Genomic DNA, 19,369 nt, shown 5'->3' on the forward strand with positions numbered 1-19,369 from the left:
ACTAACTTCATATATTACTTCATACATTAAGAACACTGGGAAAAGAGAAAGTTCATTACAAAGGTTAAGGAAAAATCTAAAATCTTAATTACAAAAATGGGTAATTATTCATCCTCATATTATCTACAATATAAAAATTTGAGAACTAGATTTAAATCCTCAAGAAAAGTTAAATGCATCTATAAGATAGAATGGGGCTTCCCTGGTAGCTCAGAATAGTAGTAGTCAAACTATATATACTTAAAAATAAACATAAAAGATTTCTGTGAAGGAATGGTTTCCTAAGTAGAGCCCTATTCCATGAAATATTCTACCACTTAAACCTTAAAGAAACACAGGTACACACACAAACACCTGCAAGTCTTTGTGCACAAGCGTGTGAATAGCAACAAAGGAAAACTCTGTATCACGGAAGCCAGGAAACCATGCAAGAAAAGCTGGGGAAAATATGGTATCATTACTCCTTTGCAACTCTGAACTCCTGTTAGGACCACTGCTCAAATATCTAGTCTCCAACATTAGCTGTGTTCTGGGCATTTCCATTTGATGCTTCATCATCAACGCAATATATCTTGAACTAAGATCATTATCTTTCTTCTAAGATGGTGACCTTGAAACAAATCTCCTATTCCTGTTTATTTCATCATTTTCTATTTATTTTCCTTTCATGTCCTTCTCTAAGAACATTAAGTGCTTCCTCTTCTTTCATATCAATTGTCAACAAAGCCTGACCATTTGCCATTTAATCTTACACCCACTCCTCTCTCCACTGCTCATCCTAGGTTAGATTTCATCGCCTCCATCCTTGATTAATGAAATGATCATCTAATTAGCACTAATCAGCATCTGTGCCTCAACTCAATCAATCAGTCTTTCTCCCTTCCCTGCTCACTACCCCCCCATCTCCCCTGCTCCCTTTCCCTCTTAATTTTTCTGTCTCTCTAGTTGATTTTTTAAGCTTCCTATGGCCATACTAATCTTCTTACAACCTGATCATTTCACTCTCCACCCAAAATTAAAAGATCTGTCCCTGTCCTAACCTGAAGAAACTGCGAATGTGACCTTTTTTTTTCTTTTTTTTTTTTTTTGCAAAGGGGTCTTTGCAGATGTAATTAAGTTAAGGATCTAGAGATGAGATCTTCCTAGATTATCTGGGTGGGCTCTAAATCCATGACAAGTGTCCTTATCAGAGACACACAGAAAAAGGAGAAGACTGTGTGAAGAGAGAGGCAGAGACCAAAGGCAGCCACAAACAAAGGGACACCTAGAGCCATGACTAGCCAAGACAGAAAATAGTACTACAATGTAAAGGATCAAATATTGAAAATGAGAGATAAATAATGAACATCTTCAGCATATAAGAAAAACATGAATTTGCAGTCTGAATGTGTATGTTGAGAATCAAGCCAGGTTTAGCAGAATATATTTGAACATACCAAGAAATATGCCAGGAAATGACTAAATACCAAAGAGGATAATAAAATTTGAAAAAGAGCCAGAGAAAAATGACAGGTTACCCATAAAAAAGCAACAATGTTGTCAGTGACAAAACAGATGCATGAACATAGAATTAAACTCTCATGAAAACTCTCAAAAGTAGTTTTACTTAAAACAAATCTATGCATTGCATAAAATATCAAGACACAAAATGCAGGAATATGGCATAGTTGGCAACAACTAGACTACATAGAAACAGACTAACTAGTGTTAGCACTAAGGGAATCATACGCATATGTGATTCTGTATGTATGTAGGAACATGAGCACAGCCATGTCTAAGTAACTGTATACATAGACAGGCATGCATGCACAAACACACAAACACGTACATGCATCTGATCAGAACATGATGACTTCCTCTAGGAACTTACAGTCCAGGCAAGGAGGCAAAACTGACACACACAAAGGAATTAATAAGCGGTTACAGACTCAGCTAAGTGTTATTAGCTGCTCAACATCAACAGAAGGTCAGTAACATGAACCTCAGTAAAAAGAAAAGATGTGAACTCTGCTGGTCTTCAAAACCCCAGCCTTGATAAGGAGAATGAAGGGAGATTCAGAGTGGGGGAAAATGGGCAGGGAATGTGATACTGAAACAAGAGCATCCAAATTCCATCAAAGGATGTATATTGAAACTGGTGGAAAACAAAGCTGAATAATTAGTTTTTAAACAGGTTATGGCAAATGTTTGGAATCTTAAAAAATATATATATCAATACCATGTAACAAAATAATAAATAAAACAAAGTAAAGTCCATTTTAACTTACAACTTCCATATAATTCATAATATATCATTGATATTACCATTTACCTTTGATGTCCCTTTAGTAGAAAAATATAAACCGGATCTTCTTAAAAGGAAGTAAATCTTTTTCCAGGACTTCTTTCCCTGTTCTTTTGAATGTAAGAAGCCATGGATTTCAGGATATGTGCTTGAACTTAGAAACATCTGGAAGAAAAATTAGACACTCTCATACAGTTTCTGAATCAATGATACTGTAGCTTTATACTTCAAACAGAAATGTGCACCTTCAAACAGCACAAATGCCACTTATACACCATTATGGAAATCGGCATATATATACACAGAAAATAAATCAGTCTTCTGAAACCCTGAGGCAAGTTCCAAATGTAAATACGTTCACAAAATATATATTCTTAAGAGATCAGTACTCAGAAATCAGTACTACAGAAATTATACGCTATTTCAATGTCCATTTGAAAAGTTCAACTTCGTCTTGATACTTTACATTTCTTTCTTTAATAAAAGGTAAAAGATTGATAAGATCTGAAGAGAAACCAGAGTATCTTTTCATCCCTTTTGGTGATTTTCCTTGAGATTATAGATTGACCTATCAACTTCAACTTCATTACAGTCTAAGACAGACCATGATCCAGACTTCCATTATTCAGTGAGTAAAGAAATTGGGCCAAGTTCATCTCCTCGATGAAGGTAAAGCAAATAATCTCTCCTTTGTCCTCTATGGTTCTCAGTTGTGGGTGGGTATGGCAGACTGTGTTTTCCAAAGAGAACTGTAACAGGAGCTCTTGTGCAAATGTTACCGGGCCACCGAACCAAGAAATGAAGCTTCTCCGCCCCCTTGAATCTGGGCAAGGCTTGTGACTGCTCTGACTAATAGGACGTGGCGGGAGGGGCACGCTGCTGATTCTAACCCTCTGTCCCTCAACTAGCCTGCTGTCCCTTAACTAGCCTTTTACTCACTAACTGTTGGAAGCTAGCTGTCATGTAAGAAACTGGACCACCCTGAGATGGCTGTTTGGTGAGAAGCACAATGCAAGTGGAACAGCCCTAGAGGATGAGACACATGTAGGGCGGGAGAGGGGTGAGGAAGAGAGAGGGAGAGGCGCCAGGCAATACCAGGCACATGCGGTGAAAAGCCATCTTAGAAGTGGGTCCATAACCCCTCTGGGAGTCGATCTGCCTCAGAAAACCATCCAGCTAAGCCCTTTCCTAATCCTGACCTACAAAACTGCTGACAAAATGTGAATGGTACTTAAGCCGTTAAGGTTTGGACTAGTTGACTACCCAGTGAAAAGTAACTGAGACAGAGGGCGTGTGTCGGTCAGGAAATGGAGAATGAAAAGGACTAGCTCTGAGTAGCTGTGCTCAGCATCCTTAGTTAAGACAGTGGAAATGCATTAGTGTCTCATTAAAAGAAGAAAATAGAAACCTCTAGGAATAAACTAATGCAAAATAGAAAAACTGAAACTAAAAGAAAGTATTAGCTAAAACAACGTGACATATTTTTAAAAGGCTATTCAGGGAAATGCCGAGAGTAGATAATGTTTTTTAAGTAAATTAAAAAAAAAAACTTTTAATTTAATGAGCCACAGATATTAATTAATTGACATGCAAAACAGGGAAGTAGGTTTTTTAGTTTGAGTGCTTTCCAAGTTATTAAACCAAACCAATTAAATTTTAAAAAGGGAGTCACAGAGGTCACACTAGAAAAAGAAGGAACGTTTTAAAAAGTGGAAACATTGCCTCAGTGGAGAGAAGAGGTCAGGGGCACATGCAGGACTATCTGATTCCAAAGTTATGATTTTTCTTGTTTTTATACTCTAACATTAAAGCAGTATAACTAAATTATAGGCGAATTTTGGAAAGGAGGCAGAAGAAGAACTCCAATCCACCACTCTCTCATAACCCAAATGCAAAGTGTTAAGAGGCATGAGAGCAGGGCTCCTGGGGCACTACCTCCGCTGCAATTCACCACAACATTCCATGGGGTGTCTTATATGAAAACCCACTAGCATATAAGTAGCTTTTGGAGAAATCACGGGACCAATCATATCTCTAAAATATTTTGAAGCAAAAAATGAAATACAACCTATTAAAAATAAAAAGCCCACAGAAAAGAAACCTGTGATCCTCAGGGTATGTACCAATATATTCAAATATCAATACATTTAAAGTAATATCTATACTGGAACTATTAAAAGTTTTCTTCATTAAAGATGAGAGAATATTGAGTGGATTCGAGGATGTCTGCTGTTTAGATCAAACAGCAACCATTATAAAGACACTGCTTACCATTAACCTGTTAACAAGTATAATATCAAACATAAAATACCTGAAACCTTTTATTGTAATGCAAATGTCTTGGGAAAATGGTCACCTAAAGCCATAGCCAGTTTGGAAGAAATGCCCAACAGGTGCAAAACTAAGGAAATGTTAAATACTTAGTATTCTTAATTCAGCTATTTCATTTTTCAATCAGGTATTTCCATCATAGACAGTATTTCATTGAATTGCTAAATATTTTATCACAAACAGTATGGAGGGCATTTATTATAAAAGTTAATAATACATATTTGTTTGTAAAGGGTCTACAATTTACTGGAAATTTTGACTTTTTCAAAGACTAACATATTTTTTAAATATGTCACAGAGCAAAATACTGCAAATTTCCTTTTGTGATACACTTAAAATCCTTTGACAATTGTCCCAAACTGGAAAGAATAATATAGTGATGGGGTCTTTATTGATTAGGGAACTCTTTATCTAGATTTTGTTTTTTCCTATTCTTTTCCAACTTTATCTCCATCAAAAATTAATAATTCAAGACATAACATCCCAAATCTGGACATGTATAAATATGGATCTGACTAAATAGTCACAAAGAAGACATACAGATGGCACATGAAAAGATACTCAGCATCGCTTATTATTGGAGAAATGTAAATCAAATCGACAATGAGGTATCACCTCACACTGGTCAGAATGGCCATCATGAAAAAGTATACAAATAATAAATGCTGGAGAGTGTGTGGAGAAAAGCGGACCCTCCTATACTGTTAGTAGGAATGCAAATTGGTACAGCCATTATGGAGACCAGTAAGAAGATTCCTTAAAAAACTAAAAATAGATCTAAAAGTAGAACTAAAAATATAATCTTGTAAGCCCATTCTTAGGCATATATCCACAGAAAACCATAATTGGAAAAGATACATGCCTCCCAATGTTCATGGATGCACTATTTACAACAGCCAAGACACGGAAGCAACCTAAATGTCCATTGACAGATGAATGAATAAAGATGTGATATATTTACATAATGGAATATGGAATATTACTCAGCCATAAAAAGAATGAAATAATGTCATTTTAAGCAATATGAATGGACCTAGAGATTTTCATACTAAAAAGTGAAGTAAGTCAGTCAGAGAAAGATGAATAACATATGATATTGCTTATATGTACAATTCTAAAAAAAAAGATATAAATAAACTTATATACAAAACAGAAACAGATCCACAGACATAGAAAACAAACTTACAGTTACCAAAAGGGAAAGCAGAGGATAAATTAAGAGTTTGGAAACAACATATATATACTACTATATATAAAACAGATAACTAATAAAGACCTACAGGGACTTATACTCAATATTTTGTAATAGCTTATACAAGAATCTGAAAAAATAGATACATATGTATGTATAACTGAATCACTCCGCTGTACATCTGAAACTAACAGAACACTGTAAATCAACTATACTTCAATAAAAACAGAAAATTTTTAGTCTCATAAAGTAAAACAAAAAGGGCACTGAAATGTAAGATGAGTATATCTACTTATAAAATTAGATAAATAAATAAATATGGACCTTACAGTTTCCCTTTATTATATATTACTTACATATCTTATTGAAAATATATTTTACCTGCAAAATCTGTGTGGGGGATATTTCACCATTGGTTTCAGTTGCAAAAGACACCATATGCTCTGGAAAAAAATACTAACGAAAAGATACATGTTACATTCTCCCAGAAGCCATGCCAGAAAAGAGGGAACTGCACCAACAGAATACTCTAAAGCAAAAGTTCTTAAACCAGTGTTTTGAAAATTCACCCAAAGCATTTTTTAAAATGCCAGTCCCTGACTCTAACCAATACACAGGTACGTTAATGAGAAGATAGGAGCACAGCCCAAACGTCAGGCAGACACCCTCGGGGGTGCCGACACAGGAAGATCCACGCACCTCCAGTTACAAAGCACTGCCCTTGGGCTGCTGTGTGTGAGCTTCCGCGCCTGTCCCAGAGTCCTGCAACCACTCCAGCAGGTACGGAAGGGCTATTTCATAAACTCAAGGCTCACAGAAGTAAAGTATCTACCCAAGGTCACAGCCACAGTAAAAGGAGCCAGGAGTTGACTAGAGGGTCAGGTTGCTAAAAGGACAGTTTTGTCTACCTACTGTTTTCCCAAACCTGTTTAATCATAAAATTCACCCAGAAAAGCTGTTTAAAATGGGAATTCCCAGGCCTCAATCCTGGAGTGTCTGATTCAGTAGGTCAGGGTAGATCTGGATCCTGTATTTTTAATAAGCACTATCTCCTCTCCCAGGAAACTTTTATGATCAGGCAAGTTTGGAAAATTACATGCCACTATACTTCCTCTAGGACAGGGTTTTTGAACAGTAGCTCTATTAACATTGTCTAATAACACTGTGCTGGGGGGATTGTTCTGTGCATTGCAGGGTGTTTAGAGCATCCCTGGCCTCCACCACTAGCAGCCCCCCCGTCCCCTCAGTATGAAAACCAAAAAGGTCTCCAGACATTATTATCAATCACTCTCAGTTGAGAACCACTACTCTAAGTCTACAAAATGAATCTATAGCCTTGTTTAAATAAAAGAAAAATAGATAAACCAAAAATGAGCACTAAATCATATGTCTTTAATGATGACTTTTAAATTTCTTGCTTTTAATAAAGATTCACAACAAGAAAACAGTTTCCTTTTAAATTCTATTTAATTTTTATTAGGACTCTTATTTTATTCGTCAAAGATCATCCCATTATGTTTCTATTAATAGGTTCAAATAAGAGAGAACGTAAGAGGCCTTTCTGGGTTTGAAAATATTCTATTATGGTGTGTATCATATATTTTTCATTAAGTATATCATTTCAATCCAATTATCCAAAACTTGGTGTAAAAATATGCTACAGCTGCAAAGACAAAAACAATTTAAAGTAATGAGCCCAGAGGCTATTCTGACTTCTCTAGATCACTAGTCTTCATTAGTATGTGACATACATTTATTTTCTTTTAAAAAGAACTATAATGAAAGTAGTATTTACTAGATAATGGACTGGTATTTATCTCATTTCTTCTTAGCTCAGTAATTATTGCACTGAAACAAAATAATTTGGAACAGCAAGATGCTTGTCAATCTAAACTTCTGGTTAAGTTTCAACACTCCCAACAAACATCAATTGGATCTTCCTTTAGAATTTTTCTTAATTTCCTAAGTTCTCCAAAAAGACTTAAACCATAGTATTTTGGAACCTGCCTGGGAGATATCTAATAATTCATTCCCCAAATCAAATGCAGTTTTTTTTCTTAAAAGGCAAGAAAAAAAAGCAACAGTTCCCCCAAACTATGTATATGAACTTCTGTGAGCATGTCAACTATAAGTTTAAAGGACTAGAATTCTTACCTACAATTTACCAAGTACATAATTGTACTTTATCTATAGTGTGTCTATAGTGTACTTTATCCTCACATAAAATAAAATAAAATTTAACTAAACTCATTTATTTTCCATAACTATTAATTGGGATTTCACTTACCATTGGGTTTTTAAAGAATTCATATTTGGCATAATTTTTTCTAAGGTATAGCTTATTTTCTTCTTCCATTCCCCAGTTAGATAGCACTTCAATCACCAGCTCGTGGTCTTCTATTGTTCTTTCTGTAAAGAATGTTCCAGTGAGCATGTCAACAGATAGATGGATGGATGGATGGATGAACAGACAGAAAGATGGACAGATAGGTAAACAAATATATATATGGACATATATATATATATATATACAAATATATAAAATATATTATATATGTATCTTTATTAAACATAGCCAATTTAAACTCAATTCTGAAATAGCCAGAATGATAAAATTTTCATCAATTTTGAATTTGCAATGTTGATTTTACACCAAAGCAAGTTTGTAACCCAAAGAGAAAAATGACATAAAATATCACAATGCACTTTTCACTAATTCTAGATCTCCTTTTGCTGATATGTAAATTATAAGTTTGCAACAAACCTGAATTAAGAATATGAGAGCTATTATTTTTCTCTAACTCATCATGGTGCCAAAAATTAAAATATTTGCCTCAAGGTTGAACAATTCATCCCATTAAGAGATGAAAAATTTTGACAGGTTCAGTATGCATTTAAGAGTCATAATCTAGATAGTTACGAAAATTTTAAATAAATGCTTTAAAAAAGAAACTTTTAATGCAAGGACATACACTTTTTAAGAAACTTAATTTCTTGTGGTACTTTTTATTTTCACTACTAATGTTCAGGCAGTTTGTATTAACCAAGAAGATAAATAGGTAGGGTGGGAAGGCACTTAGGAGGAAAGGAACTTTAATGAAAAAAGCAATGGCATCTTTAAAGAGGTGAACATAACATGCAAAATTCCTGTTTTAAAAAGAAACTGTGATGTTCACAGTGGTACTATTCATAATAGCCCCAAACTGGAAGTTATCTAAATGCCTATTAATGTGAGAATGAATAAGTAAATTGTGTAAAGGACCGGTGGAATATACACTACACAACACACAACTTCATGGATAAATTCCACAAACATAACAGTAAATGAAAGAAGTCAGACACAAAGAGTAATAGTCTACTTTCGTAAGTTCAACACAAATACAATACATCTACAGTGTTAGAAATCAAGATAATGGGTACAGTGGGTGAGGGTGCAGGGCTGTGAGGGAACCACTAGGTGAAGGAGATATTCTGTTTCTTAATCTGGGTGTTAGATACTCAGGTACATATAATACAATATCTGAGAATCCATCAAGTTGTCTACATTTGTCCCCTTACGGTAAGGTATGTCACACTTCGATAAAAGGGTAAAGAAAAGTGACTATGAAATTATTAATGCAAAATGGAGATGAGTCAAATAAGAAATACAGAAATCCTCTGCTTTTTTGGGGTGTTTTATGGATCTTTTTGGAAAGAATCTGTCTCAGAAATTCAATACTCAGGAATGATCTGTGACCTACAGCACCCAAACCCTTGAAAGTAATGTCATACTTAAACAGAAGCTTATTCATCTGAAAGGAAGTTCTCGTAAGAGCGCTCAATGAATATGGATGAGTTGGAGCCAAGCGTGTATCAGTACTCTGGGTTCTGTTCCTAACTCTGATCGTTCTTTTTCTGTCTCATTGACTAGCTCTGGTAGCTCCTTCTCTCCTAAGATGCAGTCCTTGGCTCGACTCTTTTCTTTTCCTTCTCTCAACTAATTCACTCTCCCTCCTCTTCAGCTATTAAGTCTGTCTGTCAAGTTCCTTGAATTGAAATCTCCACTGCAGTTGCTTCAACTGGCACTTCAATCCTAACTGCTAGCCTTTCCAACCACTTCAAACATAGTCTGTCTAAAACCAAAGTTCCGAAGGGTGGTTCCTCAAAATATTACACAATTCCAGCAATTCCACTTCTGAGCACATAATCAAAACAAGTGAAAACAAGGACTGAAACTGGTACTCATACATCAGTGTTCATTGTAACATCATTCACAGTAGCCAGAAAGTAAAAACATCCTCACATTCATCAACAAATGAAGGGGATAAGCAAAGTGTCATAAAGACATACAGTGGAATATTTAGCCTTAAAAAGAATGAAATCCTTACACATGGTACAACACGGATGAACCTTAAAGACATTATGCTATATAAAATAAGACAGACACAAAAAAATAGATACTATATGATTCCATTTACATGCGGTACCTAGAACAGACAAATTCACAGAGAAAGAAAGTAGAACGGTGGTTGCCAAGGACCAGGGTGTGGGAGGAATGAGGAGTTATTGTTTAATGGGTACAGGGTTTCATTATGGGAAGATAAAAGTGTTCTAGAGATGGACAGGGATAATGGCTGCACAACAATATAAATGTCTATAATTCCAGTGAACAGTAAAATGGGTAAAATGATAAATTTTATGTTACACACATTTTCCCAAAAGTTGCTGAAAAAATTAAAAAACTAAGAGTATCTTCCTTTTTCTCTCTCAAAGTGCTTTTTCTTAAATTCTGCTACATCTCTTACAATCCCATGTCCTCTCCGATATTCTCCACTGTTGTTACCCCAGACATTAGACTCTTCCTCTGAGTTTCTCACACAACCAACTCCTCACCCTCACTGTTACTATTCCAATTTAGACCTTCGCCTTTTCCTAACTAATCTCCAAACCGCTGTTTTCTCATTCTTCCAATACAACCTGGACCCTTATATCATAAGAAACCTCATAATACATTTGCATCAACATGACCACTGTTCAAAAACTCATCTACTTTCTACTTGTTATGAGATAAATCCATATAATCTGGCAGTTTTCCCTTGTTCATTCATCTATCCATTCAAAAAATATTTATTGAAGGCCTCCCATGTGTCAGACATTCATCTTGGAGCTAGCAATTTTGTAGTCAACAAGACAGTACGAAATCATTGCCTTGTGGGACTCCCATTCTAATGTGAAGACATGGGGAAAAAAATCTAATGTAAATCTTAAAAGGTGGCAATAAACGCTATAGAGAAAAATGGACTGGGGAAGAGGGAGAGAGGAGGGAACAGAGGAAAGAAATTCATTTTCTAAAGCTTGCCAAAGGACTTCCCTGGTGGTACAGTGGTTAAGAATCCACCTGCCAATGCAGTGCACATGGGTTTGATCCCTGATCCAGCAAGATTCCACATGCCACTGGGCAACTACGCCAGTGCACCTCAACTACTGCTACGCGCCTAGAGCCCGAGCGTCTCAACACGAAAAGCCACGGCAATGAGAAGCTTGTGTACTGCAACGAGCGAGTAGCCTCCACTCGCTGCAATTAGAGAAAGTCCACGCAGCAACAAAGACCCAGCACAGCCAAAAATAAATAAGTAAAAAAAAAAAATTTAGATAATAAAGATTTACCAAGGAAGGCCATGTTGAGAAGGTAATGTTTAAACATAAATCCAAAAGAGAAGAAGGCATGAGCCAAGCAGCTATTGAAAGGAAGAACAAGAGGAGACCCCTTGAGGCAAAAAGCAAGGCTGGCATGTTTGAAGTAGGGCAAGGAGCTAAGGGAGCTAAAGCCGAATGAGCAAAGGGAGGGGAGTACCAGGAGGAGAGGTCAGGGACGTAAAAGTGATGAGCTGGGGCCACTGGATAAAGACATGCAGGTCAGAATAAGGATCTGGCTTTTCCTCTGAGTTAGATAAGAAGTCATTTTGAACAGGAATACTACAAGCTGACCCCTGTTTTCACTGGATGACACTAGATGCTCAATGGAGAACTGATTTCACAAGGCTTAAGGGTGCAAGCAGGAAGCCCATCTGGTAGAATACTGCAATTAACAAGGGGAGAGATGACGTGGCTTGGGTGAGCGGGCAGCAGTAAGAAGACATGTAAGAAGCAGGCAGGATCTGGATGTGTTCTGACGGCAAAGCCAATAGGATCTGCTGACAAACTGAATGGGGAGTGAAAGAGAGGGGGCAGTTAAGGAAGACACCAGGATTCTTGGCTTAAGCATGTGGAAGGACTGCCGCCACAGAGCTAGGAAGACTGTAAGAGAAGCATTTTGAGGGGAGATCCAGCAGTCACTCAGATATCGAGTGAGAAGCTGCACCTCTAATAATCTTTATTAGCCTTACTTGTGTCTACTTCTCACACAACCCCAGTTGATATTTTCAATCTTATGAAGCACAGGTTCACATTATTAAACATACTATGTGCTAAGCGCTGGATCTGTATTCACTGCAACTACAGTGGGAGAAAATTGCAAGGTATTAAGCAAGAGGTCTGCCTATTTGTTTTATCAACCTGTGTTTAATTGTACTCATCGCCTATCCCTACCTACCACTAAGAAAACAGCACACGATCTGCCCTGAAGATAAACTGTGCAGACATGAAAAATGACAAAGATGTACTTTCTTTACTTTTGACCTCCAAATTAGACTTTATCAATCTTTGACAAATATGATCACTTAGGGAGAATAATCAGCTTCCCTGATAGTTCAGTTGGTTAAGAATTCACCTGCAACGCAGGAGACTCCAGTTTGACTCCTGGGTCTCCAGTATTCTGAGGCTTTCCTTATAGCTCAGCTGATAAAGAATCTGCCCACAATGGGGAGACCTGGGTTTGATCCCTGGGTTGGGAAGATCCCCTGAAGAAGGGAAAGGCTAACCACTCCAGTATTCTGGCAGGGAGAACTCCAAAGGGGTCGCAAAGAGTTGGACCTGACTGAGCGACTTTCATTTTCACTTTCAGGAAGAATAACGGCCAGCTGATCCTCTACTGCCCCAGGCAGGGATGCACCCTCTGTCATCTGGGAAATTATCTTGGATTAAGGGGTTAGTGGAGGAAAGGGTGGAGTGGAGACTGAGAGGGAGATGGAGAGTAAGTGGATGGCTTAGGTCCCAGCGACTCCCTACTCTGCCCTTCCTAGAACTAGGACCCTTTCAGGGTGAGGAGTGGATGGTGATAAAACCCCATATAAGTTTACTGGTGGTGTGTGGTTCAAACCAGAGAGAACCTCGGGAGATTTACAGCCTCAAGTAGAAGTCCTGCATCTAACATGGCAGAAAAGCAATTAGCTAAGTGCAACCTTGAGGATGATGAGTCCATAACATTCAAGAATGAGAAAAGAACACTGCAGAATCAAGTCCCCCAAAAGGAGTGGGGAAGGGCTAAGAGAAGACCATGAACTTAGTGGACTTTATGGTACAGGCAATAAGCTTGAGAGTAACAAGAGTTTCTAGAACATGAAGAGAAAAGTTGGATAGCAGTTAGACAAACACCCTGGGACTTAAATGCCCCACCAGAGTATGTGAAGAGTGAAAGTAGGTCTTAACCTTCAATTGCTGCTGCTGCTGCTGCTGCTGCTAAGTCACGTCAGTCATGTCTGACTCTGTGTGACCCCAGAGATGGCAGCCCACCAGGCTCCGCCGTCCCTGGGATTCTCCAGGCAAGAATACTGGAGTGGGTTGTCATTTCCTTCTCCAATGCATGAAACTGAAAAGTGAAAGTGAAGTTGCTCGGTCATGTCCAACTCCTAGCAACCCCATGGACTGCAGCCTACCAGGCTCCTCCGTCTATGGGATTTTCCAGGCAAGAGCACTGGAGTGGGGTGCCATTGCCTTCTCTGAACCTTCAACTGAGAGGATCTTAAACCTGTATGAAACTTGTGTATATAACCTGAACTGATTATTACGACAAAAAGACTAAGAATAACCCATAAAGCAAGCCAATAACAAAAGATTAAACTGTCATTAAGAGGTCAAGAGACTCACTCAGAAATTAATTCAAGCTATAGAAATAAAGTGAGTTACATCTCTTCATGTATAAACCTGAGTAATCATGGCTGTATTTAATTATTGTATAATTATTCTGCAGTAAGTTGAATAAAGACTTCAGGTCCTGATCTCTGGAACCTGCAAACAGTATCTTATATGGCAAAGGATCTGCAGATGTCATTAACAGAAAGATCCCGAGAAGAGATTATCCAAGACTATACAGGTGGGCCTTAAATCCAAACACAAGTATCCTTTTAAGAGAGAAACAGAAGGAGATCTGACAGAGAAAGAAGAGGAAAGGACAATGTGACCCCAGAGGCACAGACTCAAGTGATGTGAAGTGGTCACAAGCCAAGGAATCATGGTTGCTACCAGAAGCTGAAAGAGGCAAGGAACGGCTTCCCCAGCCTCTGGGAAGAGTGTGGCCCTGCCAACACCTTGATTTCAGCCTAGCGAAATTAATTTAAGATCTCTCACCTCCAGAACCTTTAAAGATTACATTTTTATTGGTTTAAGCCACCATCAATGACAGAAGATGAGATGGCTGAATGGCATCACTGACTCAATATTTGACATGAGTTTGAGCAAGCTCCGGGAGATGGTGAAGAACAGGGAAGCCTGGCATGCTGCAGTCCATGGCCTTGCAAAGTGTCAGACACAACTGAGCGACTGAACAACAAACAATGAAGCCACCATAAATTTGTTCCAGCAGCCTTACGAAACTAAGAGGATAATCTACAAGAGCAAGCTCTATTTCCATTTTGCAGATAAGGAGTCTCGTGTTCAGAATAACAACGTCTCAGGATTTGAACGGCAGCCACATATCTGACCTCGGGCTTCTCCCCCTTCCTCCGCACAGCACTGCCTTGGCCTTCACTGCAGTTCCCACTGGAAGGGCATCCCCTGTTTATAGCCTCCTTGTTCTTTCTGTATCAGCTCATATCTCTCTCACGTTCTGGCAGTTCTCAAGACTCCATTGCCTCAGATTCTTTTATTTTGATATGTGTTCAATAACTATTTACTAATTAACTGAAAACAAACCACCACAGTTTGGGTATAAGGGAAATAATTTAACAGGCAGTATTTCAAATTATCAATCTTAACCTCACATTAAAGTAAATTATTTGAATTTGGATTCTCTTCAAAAAAGAAAATAAAACAAAAAAGAGTGGAAAAACCACGTTGCATTTGAACAGCTATGACAAACATGTCACACACACACAAAAAAAACTGGTGTAATGTGTGTAGTCACCAAAAAAGCAATAGTATAGCTGGGGTTTCGTTGGTTACACACATATGAAGCCCAACATACCAATCCAGAATGGAAAATTAAGGGATATATGATTTGCAGAAAAGTTCACAGAATGATAATACCAAATGCCAATTACTAGCATCAGGAAGATAGCCTAGGAATCTTAAGCAGAAAAAAATGTTTTCAAATCAAGCAGACAAAAACTAGAGTATGTGGGAAAGCAGAAACATACTTCTGGTACTATTCTATTGAAAATTCGGAAAACATATAAAAAGCAAACAAAGGCCAGAGTATCAAATGCAGCCACAGGTTTTTACCTCTTATACTCTTCTGGTAATGGAGACAAAACTTACTTATTATAGAATCTGGCTTCTTAAAATGATATTAAATAATTTGCTTACACTTACACATCACAGTCCCCATTTAGATGTGCCATTATATATACCATCTCCCAACTGATGCTCATTATGTTAAAGGATAAATGCTATAATAATCCAAAGAACCCTAAAAGGTCTAAGTGATTATCAGCTAATCACATCTTACAGAAAAATTGTGTTTTTCAAAAATGCAGAAATCAAACTAATTACAGATCTTAATAGGGAGAAGTTCAAGAGGATAAAAGATGCCTAGATGGATTACTTTGAAAGGAAAAGAAAAATACTTAAAGGGTAGGTGAAAAGTGGCCAAAGACCAGCTTTGTTTTGCCAAGGCCTATTCATAAAGTAAGACATCACCACCAACACCCAAGAAAGGCAAAACAAAACCAAAGACTTGTCTAGATGGCTTTCAATAAACTTTCCGTTGACTCTTCTTCTGTAGTCCCATTATAAAGCCAAGCAGACTTTAACCAACTGAGCAATCCTAGTAAATAACTTATATTGCTTAAATAACAAAAGAAATGCATTAATTCTATATTTAGAGGCTCTTTGCTCTAAATGTTTGAAAACACAGTATTACGAGCTATCATCCAGGATGAACTCAGATACTTGTTGAGTTATCATTTGAGAAATGACTCCAGGTAAAATCTACAAATTCAATGTGATTTTTTAAAAAACCTTACTTTTAAAACTTCATAAATTCACCAAAACTATTATATTAAGATAAATTATTAAAACTTCACAGGGACTTCCCTGGTGGTCCAGTGTTAGGACTCCATGCTTCCACTGCAAGAGGCCACGGGTTCCATCCCTGGTCAGGAACCAGGAGGCTGCAACCGGCGCTGCATGGCAGAAAAAAAAAAAAAAAAATGCCACAAACCTTCACAGATACAAGTCGATTTAAAACACTTTCCGAAGAATTTTTCAGGCATTGTAAAATGAATTTGTTATAGTGATAAAATTCCACTCTTATGTAGGTAGAAAAATAGAAGAGAAGCCACCTTAAGTCACTTCAAAACAGCACCCACAAGGAGGGAAAAAAAGCCTCCAGAAAGAATGGGAAAAAAAGCTGTCTTAAAAACAGAAGATTCACATCACTAAGTTTTATTTTTGCTTCTGATAAATCAGTGAAGTCTTATGGGCATACACTGAAATATTACTGAATAGTGATAACTACACATAATTCTGTTTTCTATGTAATTTTCAGAAAATTTTTCTTTAAAAAGAAAGAGAAGAAAGAAGTTTCTTCTGAAACTGTTTATTTAACTTCAAAGTCTTTTTAAAAAACCTCAATCCTCCCAGAATGGAAAATGTTCACCTGTGACCTTCTGCCTGGACTTCTTCGCTGAATCTACTGAAAGTAGAGCATGAGGATCAAATAGAAACTGAAGTCCCTACTCTTCTCATCACCAGATAAGAGAAGAAACAAAAGTGGCTTTTAGCTCTAATTCACCCAGAAAACAATTCTTTGTATACCTTTGTTACAGGAAACTCCAGGAGACAAAAGGTCCTTGTACTTCTCTGTGCTAGCTAGAAACTACATACATTTTGTCAATCTTATTTTCAGATAAAAATGAACAGCATCTGAGCAAGCAAAACAGTAACTGGGGAAGCAAACAATAAAGCAAGGCTCAATTTCTAAAAGGTTCCTTAACCTAAGAAAACTACCTAATACCAATAAGATCCCCCAGAAAATCGTCACTGCCAGATTCAGCTTCCCAAAAGCAATAATAAGAAAATGTTGATGCTTAAGTTGATGGGTATAAGGGTCTTGTGGATCATTCCTCAACAAAGCATAACAGTCCTCATACTAACTCAGATTCAATGATCACAACTTGTATTATTCACAGAAAGCCTTATTTTTTCCCCAGAAGTCTGCATATATATTATCTTAAGCTTACTGCAAATACTTGAGTTTAGAAACAACTTTCACAAATTCTAAGTTATCCAATGCATCCTTTAAGGACTCAGAGTAAATTTCCACCTGGGCATGGCATGACATGTGATTCCTTTAGCTCCTTTTTCAAATCTCTTCCTTCTATGCACATTGTAATCTATCCTTTGAACTGCTTGTTCAGTACAGCTTAGTTCAGAAGCCATTTATTTGTTTTAGACTCTAAGTTACAAAGATGCACATATACACAGTTCCAAAATTGATGTAATTACAGATTAGATTTAATAATACGATCCCTATTAAGACAGCTGCAGGAAATGTTACAGCAGCATAAAAGATTGATACTTGATCCAACTTGGACGTTCAGGAAGTTTTCTGAATTAAGTCTTTAAAAAAATATCTTAATAAGTTTTAAAATTTGTGTTTATTTTTTTTCCAGATTACTAAAATAATGTATTTCCATTACAGAAAATTTGAAAACAGACAACTCACAATCACAATCCATCTTTAAAACTGTCCATTAGGAATAAGCACTTAACATTACATTATATTCCCTTCTTGTCTTTTTCTTTGGGACCATGTGAGTTTTTATGTATAGATTTTTCACATTTAGAAAACAATGTAGATATAGATTTACAAACATATATACTACATTTCCTAAATATGGTGAAAAGTATACACTTTATTCAAACCACCGTTACAGTCTCACATTTGTCCATACTAGTCTTCAATGGAAAAACTACAAAAACATGATTAAAAGCTGCATAACATCATATTCTATAAATGTACTATAACTTATAACATTCCTCTATTATTACAGCATTAGGCGTCTTTTCTCATTAATTGATACTGTAAATAATCCTGCTTGAAACAGCCTTAAGTCTGTTTCTTGTCCAAATTTGCTTGCCCCCTGTACCCACCTATCTGGCACTTGTGGGAGAGTCGCCTGCCAGAACCCAATTCACCTCTATCACTCCTAATCAGTTTTCATTCCAATCCAAAGGAAACGCAATGCCAAAGAATATTCAAACTACCACACAACTGCACACATCTCACACGCTAGCAAAGTAATGATCAAAATTCTCCAAGCCAGGCTTCAACAGTACGTGAATTGTGAACTTCCACATGTTCAAGCTGGATTTAGAAAAGGCAGAGGAACCAGAGACCAAATTGCCAACATCTGCTAGATCATCAAAAGAGTAAGAGAGTTCCAGAAAAACATCTACTTTTGCCTTATTGACTACACCAAAGCCTTGCCTGTGTATATCATAAACAAACTGGAAAATTCTTAAAAAGATGGGAGTACCAGACCACCTTATTTGCCTCCTGAGAAGTCTGTATGCAGGTCAAGAAGTAACAGTTAGAACTGGACATGGAACAACAGACTGGTTCTAAATCAGGAAAGAAGTATGTCAAGGCTGTATATTGTCATCCTGCTTATTTAACTTACATGCAGAGTACATCATACAAAATGCCAGGCTGGATGAAGCACAAACTGGAATCAAGATTGCCTGGAGAAATAACAATAACCTCAGATACGCAGATGACACCACCCTTATGGCAGAAAGTGGAGAAGAACTAACGAAAGTGAAAAAGAGAGTGAAAAAGTTGGCTTAAAACTCAACATTCAGAAAACTAAGATCACGGCATCTGGCCCCATCACTTCACGGCAAACACATGGGGAAACAGTGGAAACAGTGACAGACTTTATTTTCTAGGGCTCCAAAATCACTGCAGATGGTGACTGCAGATATAACTTGCTCCTTGGAAGAAAAGCTATGACCAACCTAGACAGCATATTAAAAAGCAGAGACATTATTTTACCAACAAAGTTCCATCTAGTCAGGGCTATGATTTTTCCAGTAGTCATGCAAGAATGTGAGAGTTGGATTATAAAGAAAGCTGAGAATTGGAGAATTGATGCTTTTGAACTGTGGTGTTGGAGAAGACTCTTGAGAGTCCCTTGGACTCCAAAGAGAACCAACCAGTTCATCCTAAAGGAAATCAGTCCTGAATATTCATTGGAAGGACT

The 19,369-nt window shown here is 37.2% G+C and overlaps 1 protein-coding gene across 8 annotated transcripts in view; it reads right to left on the reverse strand.

Annotated features, from left to right (window-relative positions):
• Positions 1 to 19,369, reverse strand: part of GRB14 (growth factor receptor bound protein 14) — a 178,786-nt gene that overhangs the window by 24,344 nt on the left and 135,073 nt on the right. For all 8 annotated transcript variants that reach the window (XM_065931664.1, XM_065931657.1, XM_065931658.1 and 5 more), the window contains 3 exons: positions 8,095 to 8,216; positions 6,189 to 6,263; positions 2,312 to 2,449 (listed from right to left, as the gene is read on the reverse strand). In XM_065931664.1, the coding sequence (XP_065787736.1) occupies positions 2,312 to 2,449; positions 6,189 to 6,263; positions 8,095 to 8,216 (335 nt within the window). The remainder of the gene's footprint in view (positions 1 to 2,311; positions 2,450 to 6,188; positions 6,264 to 8,094; positions 8,217 to 19,369) is intronic.

Source organism: Muntiacus reevesi, chromosome 3 (assembly GCF_963930625.1).
Source record: "Muntiacus reevesi chromosome 3, mMunRee1.1, whole genome shotgun sequence".
NCBI lineage: Eukaryota > Metazoa > Chordata > Mammalia > Artiodactyla > Cervidae > Muntiacus > Muntiacus reevesi.